Source organism: Sturnira hondurensis, unplaced genomic scaffold, assembly GCF_014824575.4.
Source record: "Sturnira hondurensis isolate 20B ecotype Veracruz unplaced genomic scaffold, ASM1482457v3 Scaffold0014615, whole genome shotgun sequence".
Lineage (NCBI taxonomy): Eukaryota > Metazoa > Chordata > Mammalia > Chiroptera > Phyllostomidae > Sturnira > Sturnira hondurensis.
In genome coordinates, this window is record NW_028087246.1 from 1,560,643 (window position 1) to 1,576,120 (window position 15,478).

General features: G+C 39.9%; 1 protein-coding gene across 2 annotated transcripts in view; it reads right to left on the reverse strand.

The window, feature by feature from the left end:
- Positions 1-495: 495 nt before the first annotated feature.
- PSMD1 (proteasome 26S subunit, non-ATPase 1) overlaps positions 496-15,478 on the reverse strand; it is a 98,639-nt gene continuing 83,656 nt past the window's right edge. For both annotated transcript variants that reach the window (XM_037063550.1, XM_037063549.1), the window contains exons 20-25: positions 15,211-15,380; positions 13,466-13,558; positions 9,781-9,867; positions 9,121-9,267; positions 2,715-2,870; positions 496-726 (exon numbers count right to left, since the gene is read on the reverse strand). In XM_037063550.1, coding sequence (XP_036919445.1) covers positions 2,724-2,870; positions 9,121-9,267; positions 9,781-9,867; positions 13,466-13,558; positions 15,211-15,380 — 644 coding nt within the window. In that variant the 3' untranslated portion in view covers positions 496-726; positions 2,715-2,723. The remainder of the gene's footprint in view (positions 727-2,714; positions 2,871-9,120; positions 9,268-9,780; positions 9,868-13,465; positions 13,559-15,210; positions 15,381-15,478) is intronic.

The following is a 15,478-nucleotide window of genomic DNA, read 5'->3' on the forward strand; positions in this document are numbered from 1 at the left end:
CCACGTGCCTAGCACATGAGAAGGGAGAGCTGTCAGGGTGACGACTGTGCCTGCTTATTTCAAAAGCTCAGCATCCAAAAAGGCCGGGTAATATAGAAATCGTGTACTTGTCAAATCTCATCAAACTGTGGACACTTCAAATTTCTGCATTTTATCACATTTGAATTACCTCAATTAAAAAAAAACATGAAAAAAGGTGGAAAAGGACAAAGAAAAAAGATACATCATCAACTTCTGTAGCTAAGTGAAACTAAATAATTTACATCTATTGTCCTTAACAAAGTCAAACACAGGAAACAACGAACAAAGCTTATTTTAAAAAAAGTATCTGAACTACCTCTACAGACTACAGACTACAGTCATTGCCCTCCAGTCATCAAAGGGACTTCAATCAAGGACTTAGCTCTTTGGGTTTAGGCATTTCATGGTGTGTGTGTGTGGGAAGGGTATTAGATCCATTTATTTAAAATCCAGGCTGACAAACAAACAAACAAACTTGTCCATCTGGAAATTTTAGCATATTTATTTGAAAACCAAGTTCTGTGAAAGAGCACACGAAACAGCCATGTATCTTTCTCCTCAACCATGGAACCTGGCTGGAGGCAGGCTCTTCAGCCAGCGCAGAGGCAATGGTACATGCAGTGAATAGCAGGTCTCAACAGGAAGTTCCTCACAGGCATTTCCAACAGGAGCCTGGACAACCTTCTTCAGATAAGCAATGAGATCCTGGGGAAGGGCAGAAAGGAAGGGAAGCTAGGGTCATTCTTTCTTTTAAAATCATTTTTTAAAAAATATTTTATTTATTTATTTTTAGAGAGAGGGGAAGGGAAGGAGAAAGAGAGGGAGAAAAACATTTGTGTTTGGTTGCCTCTTGCACACCCCCTACTGGGGACCTGGCTCACAACGCAGGCATGTGCCCTGACTAGGAGTTGAACCAGTGACCCTTTGGTTCATGGCCTGTACTCAATCCACTGCGCTACAGTAGCCAGGGCTAAACATCATTTTTTTTTCCTTTTAAATGATTAGCTGGTGAAGTCTAAAACTAGCTCCTAATCCTGCCTATCTGGTTCTAATATGCCTTAGTTTTTGCTAAGATAGACTCCAGTTTTCCAACTTCTATCGGACTAAATATTTTATCCTTTTGAAAATTAAGGAGAATCTAATTTAAACTTCTATGCCATTTTGCACTAACTGCCTTGGAAAGACTTCATCAGGGGGTTGGTTTTCCGTCAGTGTTGTGAAAGGCTGGAGGGGCTAACGGAGTCAGTTCTGCAGAGACTGAGGGCTCAAGGTTTCAATACTGCCATGGGCTGGCTTGGGAAGGCTTAGGAAACCACCAAGGTTTCCTGAAGAGAGAAATTCTCTGAAAGGGAATTTGCAAGAGCAAGTTTAACAGCAAGAAAGTTAGTATAAACCATCCCCTCTAAGGTCCAAACTGCCTCTCCGAGGTTTGAAAATAGTCTCCTACTGTAATGGCAGGGTTTCTGCATATGTATATATATATGTATGTATGTATACACGGCCTTCCTCTAAAGGCTTTCGGTAACTGCCAGTCAGTGTATAATAATTCTTATGGTGCTAGATCTGCAACCTTACACTTAAATGTATTTTTCTCTTGTAAAAATACTGTTCTTTCTTTGTCTTACAATATACTGATACTGGGGTGGAATTAGGGAGCCTTGATTATACATTTTATTTATTTTAAATACTTAAAAAGAAGACTTTATTTATTTTTTAGAGAGAGGAGAAGGAAGGGAGAAAAGTGTCAGAGAAAGATTGTTCAGTTGCCTCTCACACGCCCCCAACCGGGGACCAGCCTGCAAACTAGGCATGTGCTGTAACCAGGAATTGAACCAGCAAGCTTTTGGTTCCTGGATGGTGCCCAACTCACTGAGCCAAACCAGTCAGGGCCGAATATACATTTTATATGCATCTTCAAATATGTGATGACCATTCAAGAAAATGGGAGTAATATGAATGACAATTTTTTAAATTAGATTATTCCAATCTTTTGCTCCCGAAGACCCCCCCTTTCAATATTGTTATAACCCTGGCACAATAATCTTTTTCAACTGGACAAAGATTTTATAGTCTAACTGACTCCAAAGTCACCCACAGACCCTGTCTCTTATACACATCAGATGTTCAAAAGCTTCACTGAATAAATGAATGTTAAGGCTGTTAGTGCCAAGAGCATTGCCAAAGGAGAGGGAGAGGAGTCAGTGGGAAGTCTGGGTTTGTGCTACTCTAAGCGTGGTCTTCGGACCAGTGCTCGCCCAGACAGTGACTAATCTACAACAAGGGGCTTACATCAGAATGTAAATCAGCTCCATCGTTGAGCAAACTGTCAGTTTAGCGGACTTCTTTTGGGGTGAGCAGGAAGCAAGGCCTTTTTGGTAAAAGAAGCACTGAGGAGAGTTACATTCTGAAGCAAGCTCTCTATTTCTCCATGGACCTATAAAAACAGTTTGCAGACCAGCTACTTTCTCAACAGCAATGGTAGTTTACCGTAGGGTAGAATCAAAATAGAAAGAAAAAGGAATTGGTGGTTACAACTGCAAGAAGAGGTCCCAAAAAGGGGGATAATTTTAATACTGTTTAGGTAAATAGAGCTTGAGCACAAAAGAAAGGGAAAAGGTGAGACAATGTCCCTGCGTAAAGCATTTGTGAAGAACTGACAGAGAGTTCCCTTGATGTATAATATTCACACACACCTGTGGTCCTTAATCATCAATATACTCAAACGGCTCTGGGGGTTCAGGCTCTTGTTCCTCCTCCTCGATTTTTGGGCCATGGGCTGCCACAGGTTCCACTAGCTCTTCAATGTCTTCACTGGTATCCTTCAGAATGATGATGCCTCCAATGGACAGCTGTCAACACAGAGCAGGCGATAAAGAGGCGCAAGCTCCACTCACATTCCAGACTGATTCAGAATCTAGAGTGCATGTTTGTGAAACAGTAGTGTGAAACTGCCTACGCTCTACTAGGTGAGCCAGGAAACCTGGACGGTAGTGCCTGCGCGATGCCACACTGCTGACTTAACCAGACTGTTCAACTGTAAGAGGAGGCTAACATCTTCCTGACCTATTCGTTTAGGTTAGTCTGAGGCTTGAATGTCAATGTACATTACAAAGGATGGAGATAACTGTAATCTACGAGGAGTATTTAACCCAGTGGCTCTGGATGGTAGAATAAGTGGCACTGTTCTATTTGGATAACACACCCCAATTTAAGAATAGTATTTCATCACCTGGCTGGTGCGACTCAGTGGATTTTGTGCTAGCCTGCGAACCGAAAGGCCACCAGTCTGATTCCCAGTCAGGGCACATACCTGGGTTGTGGGCCAGGTCCCCGGTAGGGGGTGTATGGGAGGAAACCATACACTGATGTTTTTTTCCCTCTCTTCCCCTCTAAAAATAAATAAATAAAATCTTTTAAAAAAGAGTATTTCCCAGGACTAGCCTCAGTCTGACTGCAGGGAGAATGTTTACTGTCCAAATACGGTATTCTAATACCACATTCTACTACAACACCTTGCCACTCAACTGCGGTCCTGGACCAGCAGCATCTTTATTACCTGGGAGCCTGTTAGGAATGCACAGCCCTGGCTGGTGTGGCCCAGTGGACTGAGTGCTGGCCTATGAACCAAAGGGTTGCCGACTCTATCCCGGTCGGGGCATGTGCCTGGGTTGTGGGCTGGGTCCCCAGTCGGGGGCGCTCCAGAGGCAACCACACACTGGTATTTCCCTCTCTCTCTTTCCCTTCCCCTCTCTAAAAATAAATAAATGGAATCTTTAAAAAAATGTATAAAACTGCCCTATCCTAGAGCTACAGAATCTGCGTTTTAACAAGATCTCTAGGTGATCTGTATGCACATGCAAGTTTGGAAGCACACTAGTCTAACAGACACTTTATTATTTGTGAGAAAACTATTTTGGGCACAAAAGACAATCCATAAATGAAAAGTCAATTTTCCTTCAGGATTTCAGAATGACAGAGAGAACAACATAAATACAACAGGTATCTGGGTGCTTCCCACTTTAATCTACAAAACCTTGTGATGTACAACAATGAAGGGCTCACTAAGCCTTCTCCCAAACACATTAGCAGAAGGTAACTTCACATACCAAACTCTGGTGTGCTAATCTTATTCTATTTGCTTGCCTGTGTGAAAGGAAATGGAAAGCTGCTCTCTGTAATTTAATCAGTCAACAGTGGCAAAGCACATCTGGAAAAAACGTATTTCTACCAAAGCACATTACTAGGAAGAAAAAGAAACACAAGAACATCAGTTAAATGATTCACATACACATAAGCATCTCTGCAGTTCAACCTAATTTGATTTTGAACTCATCAGAACTTGGCCCTGCCATGCTATAAAACCGGCGTGCCTTCATGAACTTCTAAACTGTTTTCCTTTTCTCAACACACACACACACACACACACACACACACACACACACACACACACACACGGAACATTAATCTAGAACTTCTACCCTTAAAAAGTTTGCTTTTTTTGAAGAGGAGCCATTTTATGAATGGACCTTATCTTTACTACCAGTATTCATCCAACAACAGTCAGGGCACACAGCCACTGTCCTAATCCTCCATGGCCTAAAAGTTTACTCAAACCTTCTAAAGGACCAAATGGAAATTAATATTCTACTAAACAGAAGAAAATACCTATTCTCACAAAAGGATGCCCGACAGTTTAGAAACATGGCTCCCAGTTATAACTGTACTATTTCATGCTTAAGTTAAATGAAATAATCTAACTCAAATCTTGCAATGTAATCAACACATGAAAAGAACTTTTTATAGCTAGATGGTTCAGGCTAGTAACACATTCTCTTAGTTTCTACCTGAGAATGTCTTAATTTCACCTTCATTTTTCAAAAAAGATTTTATTTATTTATCTTTAGAGGGGAAGGGAAGGAGAGAGGGAGAGAAATATCAATGTATGGTTGCCTCTCGTGCATCCTCTGTTGGGAACTAGACTGCAACCCAGGCAGGTGCCCTGACTGGGAATCGAACTGCAGTTGTTTGGCTTGCAGGCCAGCACTCAATCCACTGAGCTATACCAGCCAGGGCTCACCTTCATTTTTGTTGAATACAGAATTCTTGGTTCAGAGTCTTTTCTCTCAACACTCTGAATATGTCATCTTACTGCTTTCTGGCCTCCACAATTTCTGATGACTAATCAGCTGTTACCTTACTGAAGATCCTGGTACATGACAAGTTGCTTTTCTCTTGCCGCTCTCAAGATTACCTCTCCTGTCTTTCAACAATTTGATTATGATGTGTCTACGGGTGGATCTTTTTGCGTTTAATCAAACTTGGACTTACAGAGCAACTTGGATATGTAGGTTAATATTATTCATACAGTTGGGGAAGTTTCCAGCTATTATTTCTTCAAATATTCTTTTATCCTTTTCTCTCTTTTTGGGAACACATCATCCCATCCTGTGAATGTTGGAGTGCCTTATAGTGTTCCACAGGTCTGAGGTTCTGTTCAATTTCCTTCACCCTTTTTTGAAGGTTGTTCCTCAACTGACCTACCTTCAAGTTTGCTCAACTCTGCTTATAAGTTATTGAACTCCAGTGAATTTTTCATTTTATTTGCTTTACTTTTCAAATACAGAATTCTGATTATTCTTCAGTATTTTTCCTGATATTCATGATTAAAATTTTTTTAAAAATTGTTGTTCAACAACAGCTGTCCCCATCCTACCCCACCATTCTCCCACCTCACCATCCCCACCTCCCACACTCAATCCTACCCCCCACTGGCTTTGTCCGCGGGTCCCTTATACATGTTCCTTGATGACCCTTCTTCTTCTTTCCCCTGTTATGCCAAGAAATTAGAAAACCTGGGTGAAATGGACAAATTTCTAGAAAAATATAATCTCCCAAAACTGAACGAAGAAGCAGAAAGCCTGTATAGACCAGTAACAGCTGATGAAATTGAAGTGGTAATAAAAAAAACCTCCTGGCATACAAAAGCCCTGGATTGCACGGTTTTACAGAAGAATTTTACAAAACATTTAAGGAAGAGCTAACCTCTATCCTTCTCAGATTATTCCAAGAAATCCAAGAAGAGGGAAGACTCTCAAACTCTTTACAAGGTCAGCACCATCCTAATCACCACACCAGATAAAGACACAAGAAAGAAAGAAAACTACAGGCCAATATCGCTGATGAACACAGATGCTAAAATCTTCAACAAAATATTGGCAAACCACATCCAGCAATATACCATGATACACCAAAAAGATGATACATTATGATCAAGTGGGATTCATCCCAGGGATGCGCAGATGGTACAATATTCGCAAATCAATAAATGTAGTACATCACATAAACAAAAGGAAGACAAAAATCACATGATCATATCAATAGATATAGAAAAAGCATTTAATAAGGTACAGCACCCATTTATGATAAAAATACTCAGCAACGTGGGAGTAGAGGGAGCATATGTCAACACAATAAAGGCCATATACAAGAAGCCTACAGCCAACATCATACTCAATGGGCAAAAACTAAAAGCTTTCCCACTAAGATGAGGAACAAGATAAGGATGACTGCTTTCACCACTCCTATGCAACATAGTATTGGGAGTCCTAGCCATAGTGATCAGACAAGAAAAAGAAATAAAAGCCATCCAAATTACAAAGGAGGAAGCAAAACTGTCATTGCTTGCAGATGACATGATAGTGTACATAGAAAACCCTACAGATTCCACCAAAAAACTACTCACCCTAATAAGTGAATTTGGCCAAACAGTGGGATACAAAGTCAATATTCAGAAATCGAAGGCATTTCTGATAATCACAATTTATTGAGACATCATTCTCATACTTTCCTTTGGTTTTATAGACATAGTTCCTTTAGTTCTTTAAATATATTTTAAATAGTTAATTTAATCTGTCTATTAATTCTAGGTCTCCTCAGAGACAGTGTCTATTAATTATTTTCTTCTTTGTGTATGAGGCGTATTTTGTTTCTTTGACTGTCTTGTAAGTTTCTGATGAAAACTGAACATTTGAATAATATAACGTGGAAACTCTAGAAATCAGATCCTGCTCTACCTCTAGGGTATGTTATTTGTTTTGTGACTTTTCTGAACTACTTCTACAAAGTCTATTTTTGTCATATGGGATCACTAAAGTTTACACTCAGTGGCTCAGTGGTCAGCTAATGATTAGACAGGGATTCTGTTAAACACCTGGAACCTATAGGTCTCCTGGTCTTCACTGAGGGGATGCATGTGTTGAGGCAAAACTCAACAGTCAGCCAGGCAACTGGCAACTCTTCCTTAGCCTTCATTTTTTGCTTGCACAGAGGCAGTCTTTTGACTCACAAATGAACAAGCTATCCGTTTAGTTCCTTGTCCTGTTGCAACTTCCTCTGACTTATTTTGAGCAAAGGCTCAACGACCTTTAATTTCTAACAAAGACATTCTAGTTTCCTCTTATGGCTTCACAACATTAAGTATGTACTTTGCTGTCTTTTCTTAAAAAAGGATTTTATTTATTTATTTATTTTTAGGGAGAGGGAAAGGGAGGGAGAAAACGAGAGAACATCATTCAGTTGCCTTTTACATGCCCTCAGACAGGTACCTGGCCCACGACTAGGACATGTGCCCTGAGCAGGAATTCAACTGGAGACACTGAGACATACTGATCAGGGTTACTTTGCTATCTTTAATTCTTTATAATTGTTGAAAACACTGGGTGTTGTATACCACTATATCTGTTCTGGATATATGTATTATGTATATATGTATGCATATGATCTCCCACTTCACTGTCAAGAGCAGTTTCTAGATGCTGTTTGAATACACTCTCTGTAAATATGCCCCTTAGATGAACTAGGTTGCAGATTAGGCAGTGACTTCATTTAAGATGTCCAACGGTGGTACTATCAATTCATTCATTCAACACTACAGACCAAGTAGTGTTAGGTGCTAGTAATGCAGGATTAATAGGAGGTGGGAGGAGATCTCCAAGCTGTTCTCTCCCCCTTGGCCTGATTGACTGCTTCTTAAAGATGTCCTGTGACTTGTCACCACCACCAAGTAATATTTACCGAGGATCTGCCATGTGCCAGACATTGTTTTAGGTGTTTTACATATAACAATCTATTTAATCTTTACAACATTTGTAGGAGTAGGTAGTATCACTATCCCAGTTTTACAGATGAGGAAAGTGAAACACCAAGAAATTAAATGACTTGTCTGAGTCATATAGTTAAGAGATGGCAGAGTAGAATACAGAGTCAGTTCAGCGCAATTCCAGTTCTTCTCTACTAACTACAGCTATTTTCCATTCCCTGCCCTGGTCTCTTCCGGTTGATAATATAGCCAGGTAAGATAGACCCTGGCTCAGAACTCTAAGTAAGAGTTGCCTTCTACTCACCACAATCAGATACCACCTTCAAGTTGTTGAGAATGGGTTTACTTTTCTATAAGGAACTAGTAATCTCATCTATGACATTTATGCCCAGGATTTAGATGTATTAAATGTGTCTACTCGTGGCTCTCTAGTTTTCTTATTTCAGGAAAATAAGACATTATCATGCTGAAATCTCTGATCATTTATTTCTAACATAAAACATTCTGCCTTAGAATCAATTAAATGGCATGACAATCCTTTTATAATTGTAAAATTCAATGCTCTAAGTGCTTGTGTATTAACTATCACCTTTTCCGATCTCTACCACATTCCTATGAGTTAGTGATGATAATTTTTACCTTAAAGTAGAGGAAATCGAGGCAGAGGGGCTTAGTATCTGACCTAAGGTCACAGAGGTTGTAAGTGGTAGAATCGGAATTCAAATTCAGGATGTCTGGCTCTAGAGCCTATGCTCCTCATCACTATCCTGCATTAGGAACTTCTACGGTGGAAGCCTCTGGTAGATGAAGGACATTTACAGGGTCACACAGACGATTATCTGCCTGGAATGGAAGGAAATGTTCTTTTTCACTAAGAAATTTATGAGGCTAAAGAGCTTTTCCCAATGTTTTAGAGATTTATCCTTTTCTGTCACTATTACATTGTGCTATGAATTAATGTCCCTTGGGTATACAGCAGCTAAGGGCCATTGGTAACTTACTGGTTTGAAAGGCTGGTATCTACAGGTCTCTGGCATGGTCAGAACCTTCAGCTGGGCAGGCATAACTCGGGCAGGGTTATCCAATAACTGGAAGTTTGGCTCAGGTTCTTTTTTCTTTTCTTTTTCTTCCTTTTTCTCTGCCTCATCCTAGAAAATATTAAAAAATAGCACAATACAGTTTCACTTCTGTTCCATATGATTAAATATTGTTTGACGAATTTACTGAGCAACTATTAGGTACAAAAGGTAGTTAGGATTAGATATAATAGAGGTACAAGCAAAGTATGTCGGACTTGGAGGACGGAGAGGGTAACTCTACTTTGGGGTAAAAATTATATTTAACTAGGTTTAAAAGGATGATAGGTTTTTATAGGAGCAGAAGTCAGAGGATAAAAGGGATCTATTTAATAAATGACACATTTTAGTTGTCATTTCTTCCAAGAACTCATTTCTGATTTGTACTCACTCCTGAAAAGAATTTTCTCATGAATGAATATAATCTTTAAAGTCTCTTACAATTAAAATGACATGAGTCTTTATGTTTTAAACAGTATAATTATTTGAAGGAAGCCAGGAGTAAAGTATAATAATGTTTAAGGAAGAATCCAGACCATACAGAGATAGATAAATCAACTCATATGACCACCAAATTATACCTACCACTTCCATTTTCTCCTCTTCTTTTTTTTCTTTTTCTTTTTCCTTCTTTTTAGCCTTGGCAGTAATAGATAACACAGCCGTGGAAACCTAGAGGAAGTGAAGAGGATAAATCTTTGTGACTCCTTATCTACACACAAATGTACAAGTCCAAAGATAACTCAGTCCTACAATACTATTCTGTTTCCTGGCAGTAAGTATAACACAAACAAAATAATTGAGGACTAAATCATGGCATTTATTCATGTAATTACTACTACAGCCATCAGGAGAAGCTTTACCTCCCAGAGGTTTGTGTCCGATATAATTCTAATTTTTTTTGATCTGCAGCTTACCTTGGATGTGGATTTGCTCTCATGACTTTCTGGGAGAGACTTGGGTGCTGTACCCTTTATTACATTATAGGGAAAGCACTGGAAAAAATAAGTTTCCTCCAGATTTAGATGTAAAGATACTCTCACTGAACTGGAAGCCCTACATCAGTAACATACAGTGGGTGAGTGATTAGCCTGGAATTATTCTCCTTGATGGGTCAAACTGAAATCAAAGGTGAAACTAGGACTGTGAAAGGCTGGGCACTATTTTAAACTGACTTTGTTTCAGACCCAAAAGGGAAAGGGCGGAAACACAGCTGATGAAACAAAATGTTGTCATCAAAAGATACTCATCACCCATCACCCTCAAATTAGGTCAGTTATATAATTATCCCTATGTACAAAAAAATTTACAGGAAATAACCAACAACTAGCTAATATGGAATGTTATCTTGAGAGAAATAATCATTTTCCTAAACATAAGGTATCATAAGGGGTAATTTCACTGAGAAAACTTCAGGGGCAAGTGCAGCTTTCTTTCACTGATATGTGAGGACACGTATCAGTGGGTGTCCTCATACACTGTTGGCAGGAGTACAAATTGATTATATCCATTTAGGAAGAAATTCAGTTAATACTTATAAAAATAATGTGTATTACTTTTGATCAAGCAATTCCACATCTAAGATCCTAACCTATAGATATACTTGTACAAGTGCACAAACACATGTGTATGACGACTCTTGTTCCAGTTTCATTTATAACAGTGATGAATTAGATATAACCTTAAATGCCTACCAGATAGGGAAGTGGTACCATAAATGATGCTGTATACATAAAAAGATGGCTTTGCAGTTTGGGGAAAAATATGATCTATATATATGAAAGTTTTAAAGAGAACTTGTTTAGGTAAAAACAGCAAGAGGCAAAACAGTAGAAAATAATTCTATTTGTGGTATGAAAAGTATTGATATATATGGAGAAAACATTTGGAAGAAGTCACAAACAGTGATTCCTGAAACATGGCACTTGAATGACCAGGAAAGAAAAAGGGCTTTTCCTTTATCTTCTTGTGTAATGTTAGATTTTACCATAAACATTACTTTAAAATACAGGAAGAAGTCAGGCGGTTTGGAAGGGTGTGGAGAAGGGGTCTGGTCTGCCACGTGGTCTGGTGCAGCAGAGGCGGCTGGCCAAGAAGCCTGCCTGCCGAAGACAAGAGCAGAGCTGATGGAGCTCTGTGGGGACCTGCCTGGCCACCAGATTCGGATTTGTGAGAGATGCTTGAAGCTGTGCTGTGAATGGGGATGCTGATCTGCAGACTTCTGCTTTCCTGAAAGATGACTTCCATTAAGATGGTGGCATAGGCAGACATGGTTCACTTCTTTGCACAACCACAACAAAATTACAACTAAAATACAGAACTACCATTGCTCAGAACTGTCAGGAATCGAGTTGAATGGGAGTCCGAGAACTATGGAATTAGAGACCACATCCATCCAGACTTGTAGGACGGGTGCAGATGCAGATCGGGCTGGTCCCATATCCATGTGTGGTAGATTAAAATTTGGGACGAATGTTTTGGGAGTGAGGAGTCCCAGTCTCACACCAGACCCCCCAGCCCAGGGTCCCAGTTCCAGGAAGGTAAGTCCCCAAAACTGCTGGCTGCAAAACCCAGTAGGGATTGAATCCGTGGAAGAAACTGCTTGAGCCCCAAGCAGTTCCTTTTAAAGAACACTCACTTACTCAGACTCACTCCCTCTGGGCTACAGCACCAGGGTAGCAGCTTGAAAGGCACCAGCGGTATACAGGAAGGAACTGAAGTACCTGGCATCAAGGCGAACAGAGGCCACTGTCTCTTTTCTGGGCACTCTCCCAATAGAGCACACCCAAGCTGCTTTTCCATATGAATGGCCGGGCTTGGATCATACTTCCCAACTTTTTAAATCCTCTCAAACAAGCAGCAGCTGGCTGCAGCCTAGATTCATGGCGAGGCTTTTCCTGGGAATCTCCAAGCCCAGCATAAGTAGCAGCCATCTCAGATTGCTCTATAGCTCAGGCAGGGTGGCCCTAGGCAAAATACAGGCTGGGGCAGATCTTGGCCTGTACCACCTGGGAGACCTCAGGGCCAGGGCACCCACTAGACAGCAACACACCACGATGGAGCACTACCACCCTGCCCCTGCACAGCTGATCCCCCATGGAGGGCGGAGGGCGGACGTTGGTGGTATGTGATCACAGCCAACCCTTGCAGTTTAGTGGCTTGGGTAAATCCCTCCACTGACCTGCAGCCAGCAACTAAGACTCTACTATAAGAGGAGGGTGTACTCAGCCCACACTATGGGCATACCTTGAGCACCAAGCTTGGGATATAGGAGAGGCGGAGCCACTGGACCCTGCAGGACACCTACTACATTAGGCCACTCTACCAAGACAGGGAGTCCTAGCGGCTCTACCTAATATGGGGAAACAACATAAGGAGGCTACCAACATGAGGAGACAAAGAACACGGCCCAAATGAAAGAACAGATCAAAACTCCAGAAAGAGCTAAACAAATGGAGATAAACAACCTATCAGATGGAAGAATTCAAAACACTAGTTATAAGGATGCTCAAGGAACTTAGTGAGGACCTCAGGAGCATAAAAAAGATCCAGTCAGGAATGAAGAGTACACTAATTGAGATAAAGAACAATTTACAGGGAAGCAACTGTAGAGTGAATGAAGCTGAGAATCAAATCAATGATATGGAACATAATGAAGCACAAAACAACCACTTGGAACAAGAAGAAAAAAGAATCCAAAAAAAATGAGGAAAGTGTAAACAACCTATGGGACAATTTAAGTAATCCAACATTCGCTTCATAGGGGTGACAGGAGAAGAGAAAGAGCAAAAAATTGGAAATCTACTTAAAAAAATAAAAGAAATGTGCAAGTCTAGGAAGCACAGAGAGTCTCAAACAAGACGATCACAAAGAGGCTCACTCAAACACACATTATAATTAGAATGCCAAAGGTTAAAGACAAAGGGATGGGATTGGGCGTGGGGAAATGGATGAAGAGGTGAGGGGATTAAGAAGTACAAATAGGTAGTTACAGGACAGCCATGGGGATGAAAGGACAGTATTGGAAATGGAGAAGCTCAAGAACTTACATGTATGACTCAGGGACATGAACAGGGTGCGGGACTGCCTGAGGGAGTAGGGGATGCTGGGTGGAGGGGGGCAGACAAAGAGGGAAAAATCAGGCCCACTGTAATAGCATAATCAGTAACATAAACAAATAAATAAATAAAATTTAAAACAAACCCAAGCAAAATACTAAGTAGCTCCTATATATAAGTATAAATGCTGTTCAAAGGAACAAGGAACCTACCTTTTCCTTTTCTTTTTCTTTTGGTACTTCCAGAGGGGCAGGGTATGCAAATGTAGATGGTTTACAGTTTGATTTATACTGAACTTTTGGCATCTGAAGAAATAAAAGAATTTCTTTCCTCCATTAAAATAATCAAAGTCAAGATTTAAGTATTACATTCTCTTAACAAGCATACAAATGAATGCAAAGAGATCTAGGCTAGATGTTCAATTACAGTGCTACTCAATTATGTCATCAATTCTCCCCTTAAAGACCTATTTTCTTGCAGTGATTAGCTTTGAGGTGCTCTACAGAACTACCTGTAGTTCCCTATACTTTCCTGAAGCTCTGTGCCTTTGAATAGGCATCCTTTATCTCATCTTTACTGACCATGCACCTTGCTTGGTGGGTTAAGTCCCACTCATGGTGTGAGTATCAGATCAACAATTACCTGTTTGTAAAGTATTATGTGACTATCTAGTCTGCACACCTAACGTCCACATCACTTCCCTGTACCACACTAACAACCTATATTAGTGTATATACAGTTTCCACACCATATAATCACACCTTATAAGAGTCTAACATGAACCTAATGGAAAAGGCAGCTTCATGTCACTTATATGACCAGGTTTAAAGTTCTCTTGTCTGAATTTTTCTGTTTATCCAGTTTGCACTGACAACAAATAGCCATGAGCATCATACGTACCAGGACAAGAAATCTTGTCTTTCCATCCTACTTTCATTGTAAAGAATGTAAACACAGATGATAAAGCTGTGAGCCAGAGGAAAAAGTCCCTAAAGATTCTATAAGATGTTTAGCCACAATGTTAAAGGTTAGGGATTGGGAAATCAAAAGATTTTTGTTTTGAGAGTTAAACTGCTCAATATTCACACGTGTGAATACTTTAATGCCAAAACACTTAAAGGATAATTTGCTGGACAGTTATATTGGAAAAAAAATCAATAAAATAATTTTTATCAGCCATTTTTTTTTACCTAAAAATTCTCTACTCTGAAAACTTAATAGAATGCTCTAACAATAGTGATGACCAGACTTAAGAATTATTTAAAGGTCAAAAAGGCCTCTGAGAGGATAGGAGAGCAAGACGGTGATGGAGAAGCCATAGAACTGAGGAAGACCTAAGTACAAACAAGACCCATAAAAAAAAAAAAAAAAGTACGGCCTTGACTTAGGTCATTAGGTTCTGTCAGATTTCATGGATCCTCACTGTTGGTCTTGTTTTCTGCCACAATCAAAGGGACATCCTCCAATTTTGATTTCCCTTCAGTAATAATCCTTTCCCCCATCAAATACCCTAGCATCAAATAACTCTGAAACATGTGCTTGTCTCAAACCTTCATTCCTTATTTAATTTAGGTCATCTTTCTTCATTGCCCAGATTGTTGCAATAGCAATGTAACAGATTTCCACTGTACCAAAATGATGTTTCTAGAATGCAAACCCCATCATATTATTTACCTACATGAAATTCCTTCAGCAGCTCCCAAAGCCTTTTCATATTTTATATTTTGCCCCTTTTCTTACCATTCCCTTTCAATTGGTTTATTAAGGTTACCAATTTATTAAGAAGACTTGACTTTTAAAACCTCCACTCAATAAGGTGATAACTTGGTTTGAAGGAGAAATACTTTATTGGTGGGATGCTAACTTATTTTTAAAATTTCATGAAAATACTCAAGTGGATGGTGAACAGAATATGGTGAGGAAGATACACTATAAAACTGAGGTCTCAGAAGCTTACCTTTAAGTCTTTGTTAAGGCCGATGACACAGGTAGGGGTATAAGCCAATGACAGGAAATGTGAAAGAGGAAACCAGAACCAGAACTGGGTAAAGACAAGGACACCAACCACAGAAGGCATATGGGTGTGCCCCGTTCTGGACTGCAAGGAGATTGTGACATTATGACCACCTGTAGAAAAAGAGAGTAACCGTGAACATGAATCCAACAGGGCAATAATAATAAATATTTTTAAGTACTGCACTAGGGAAGCATATGGTGATTATTTG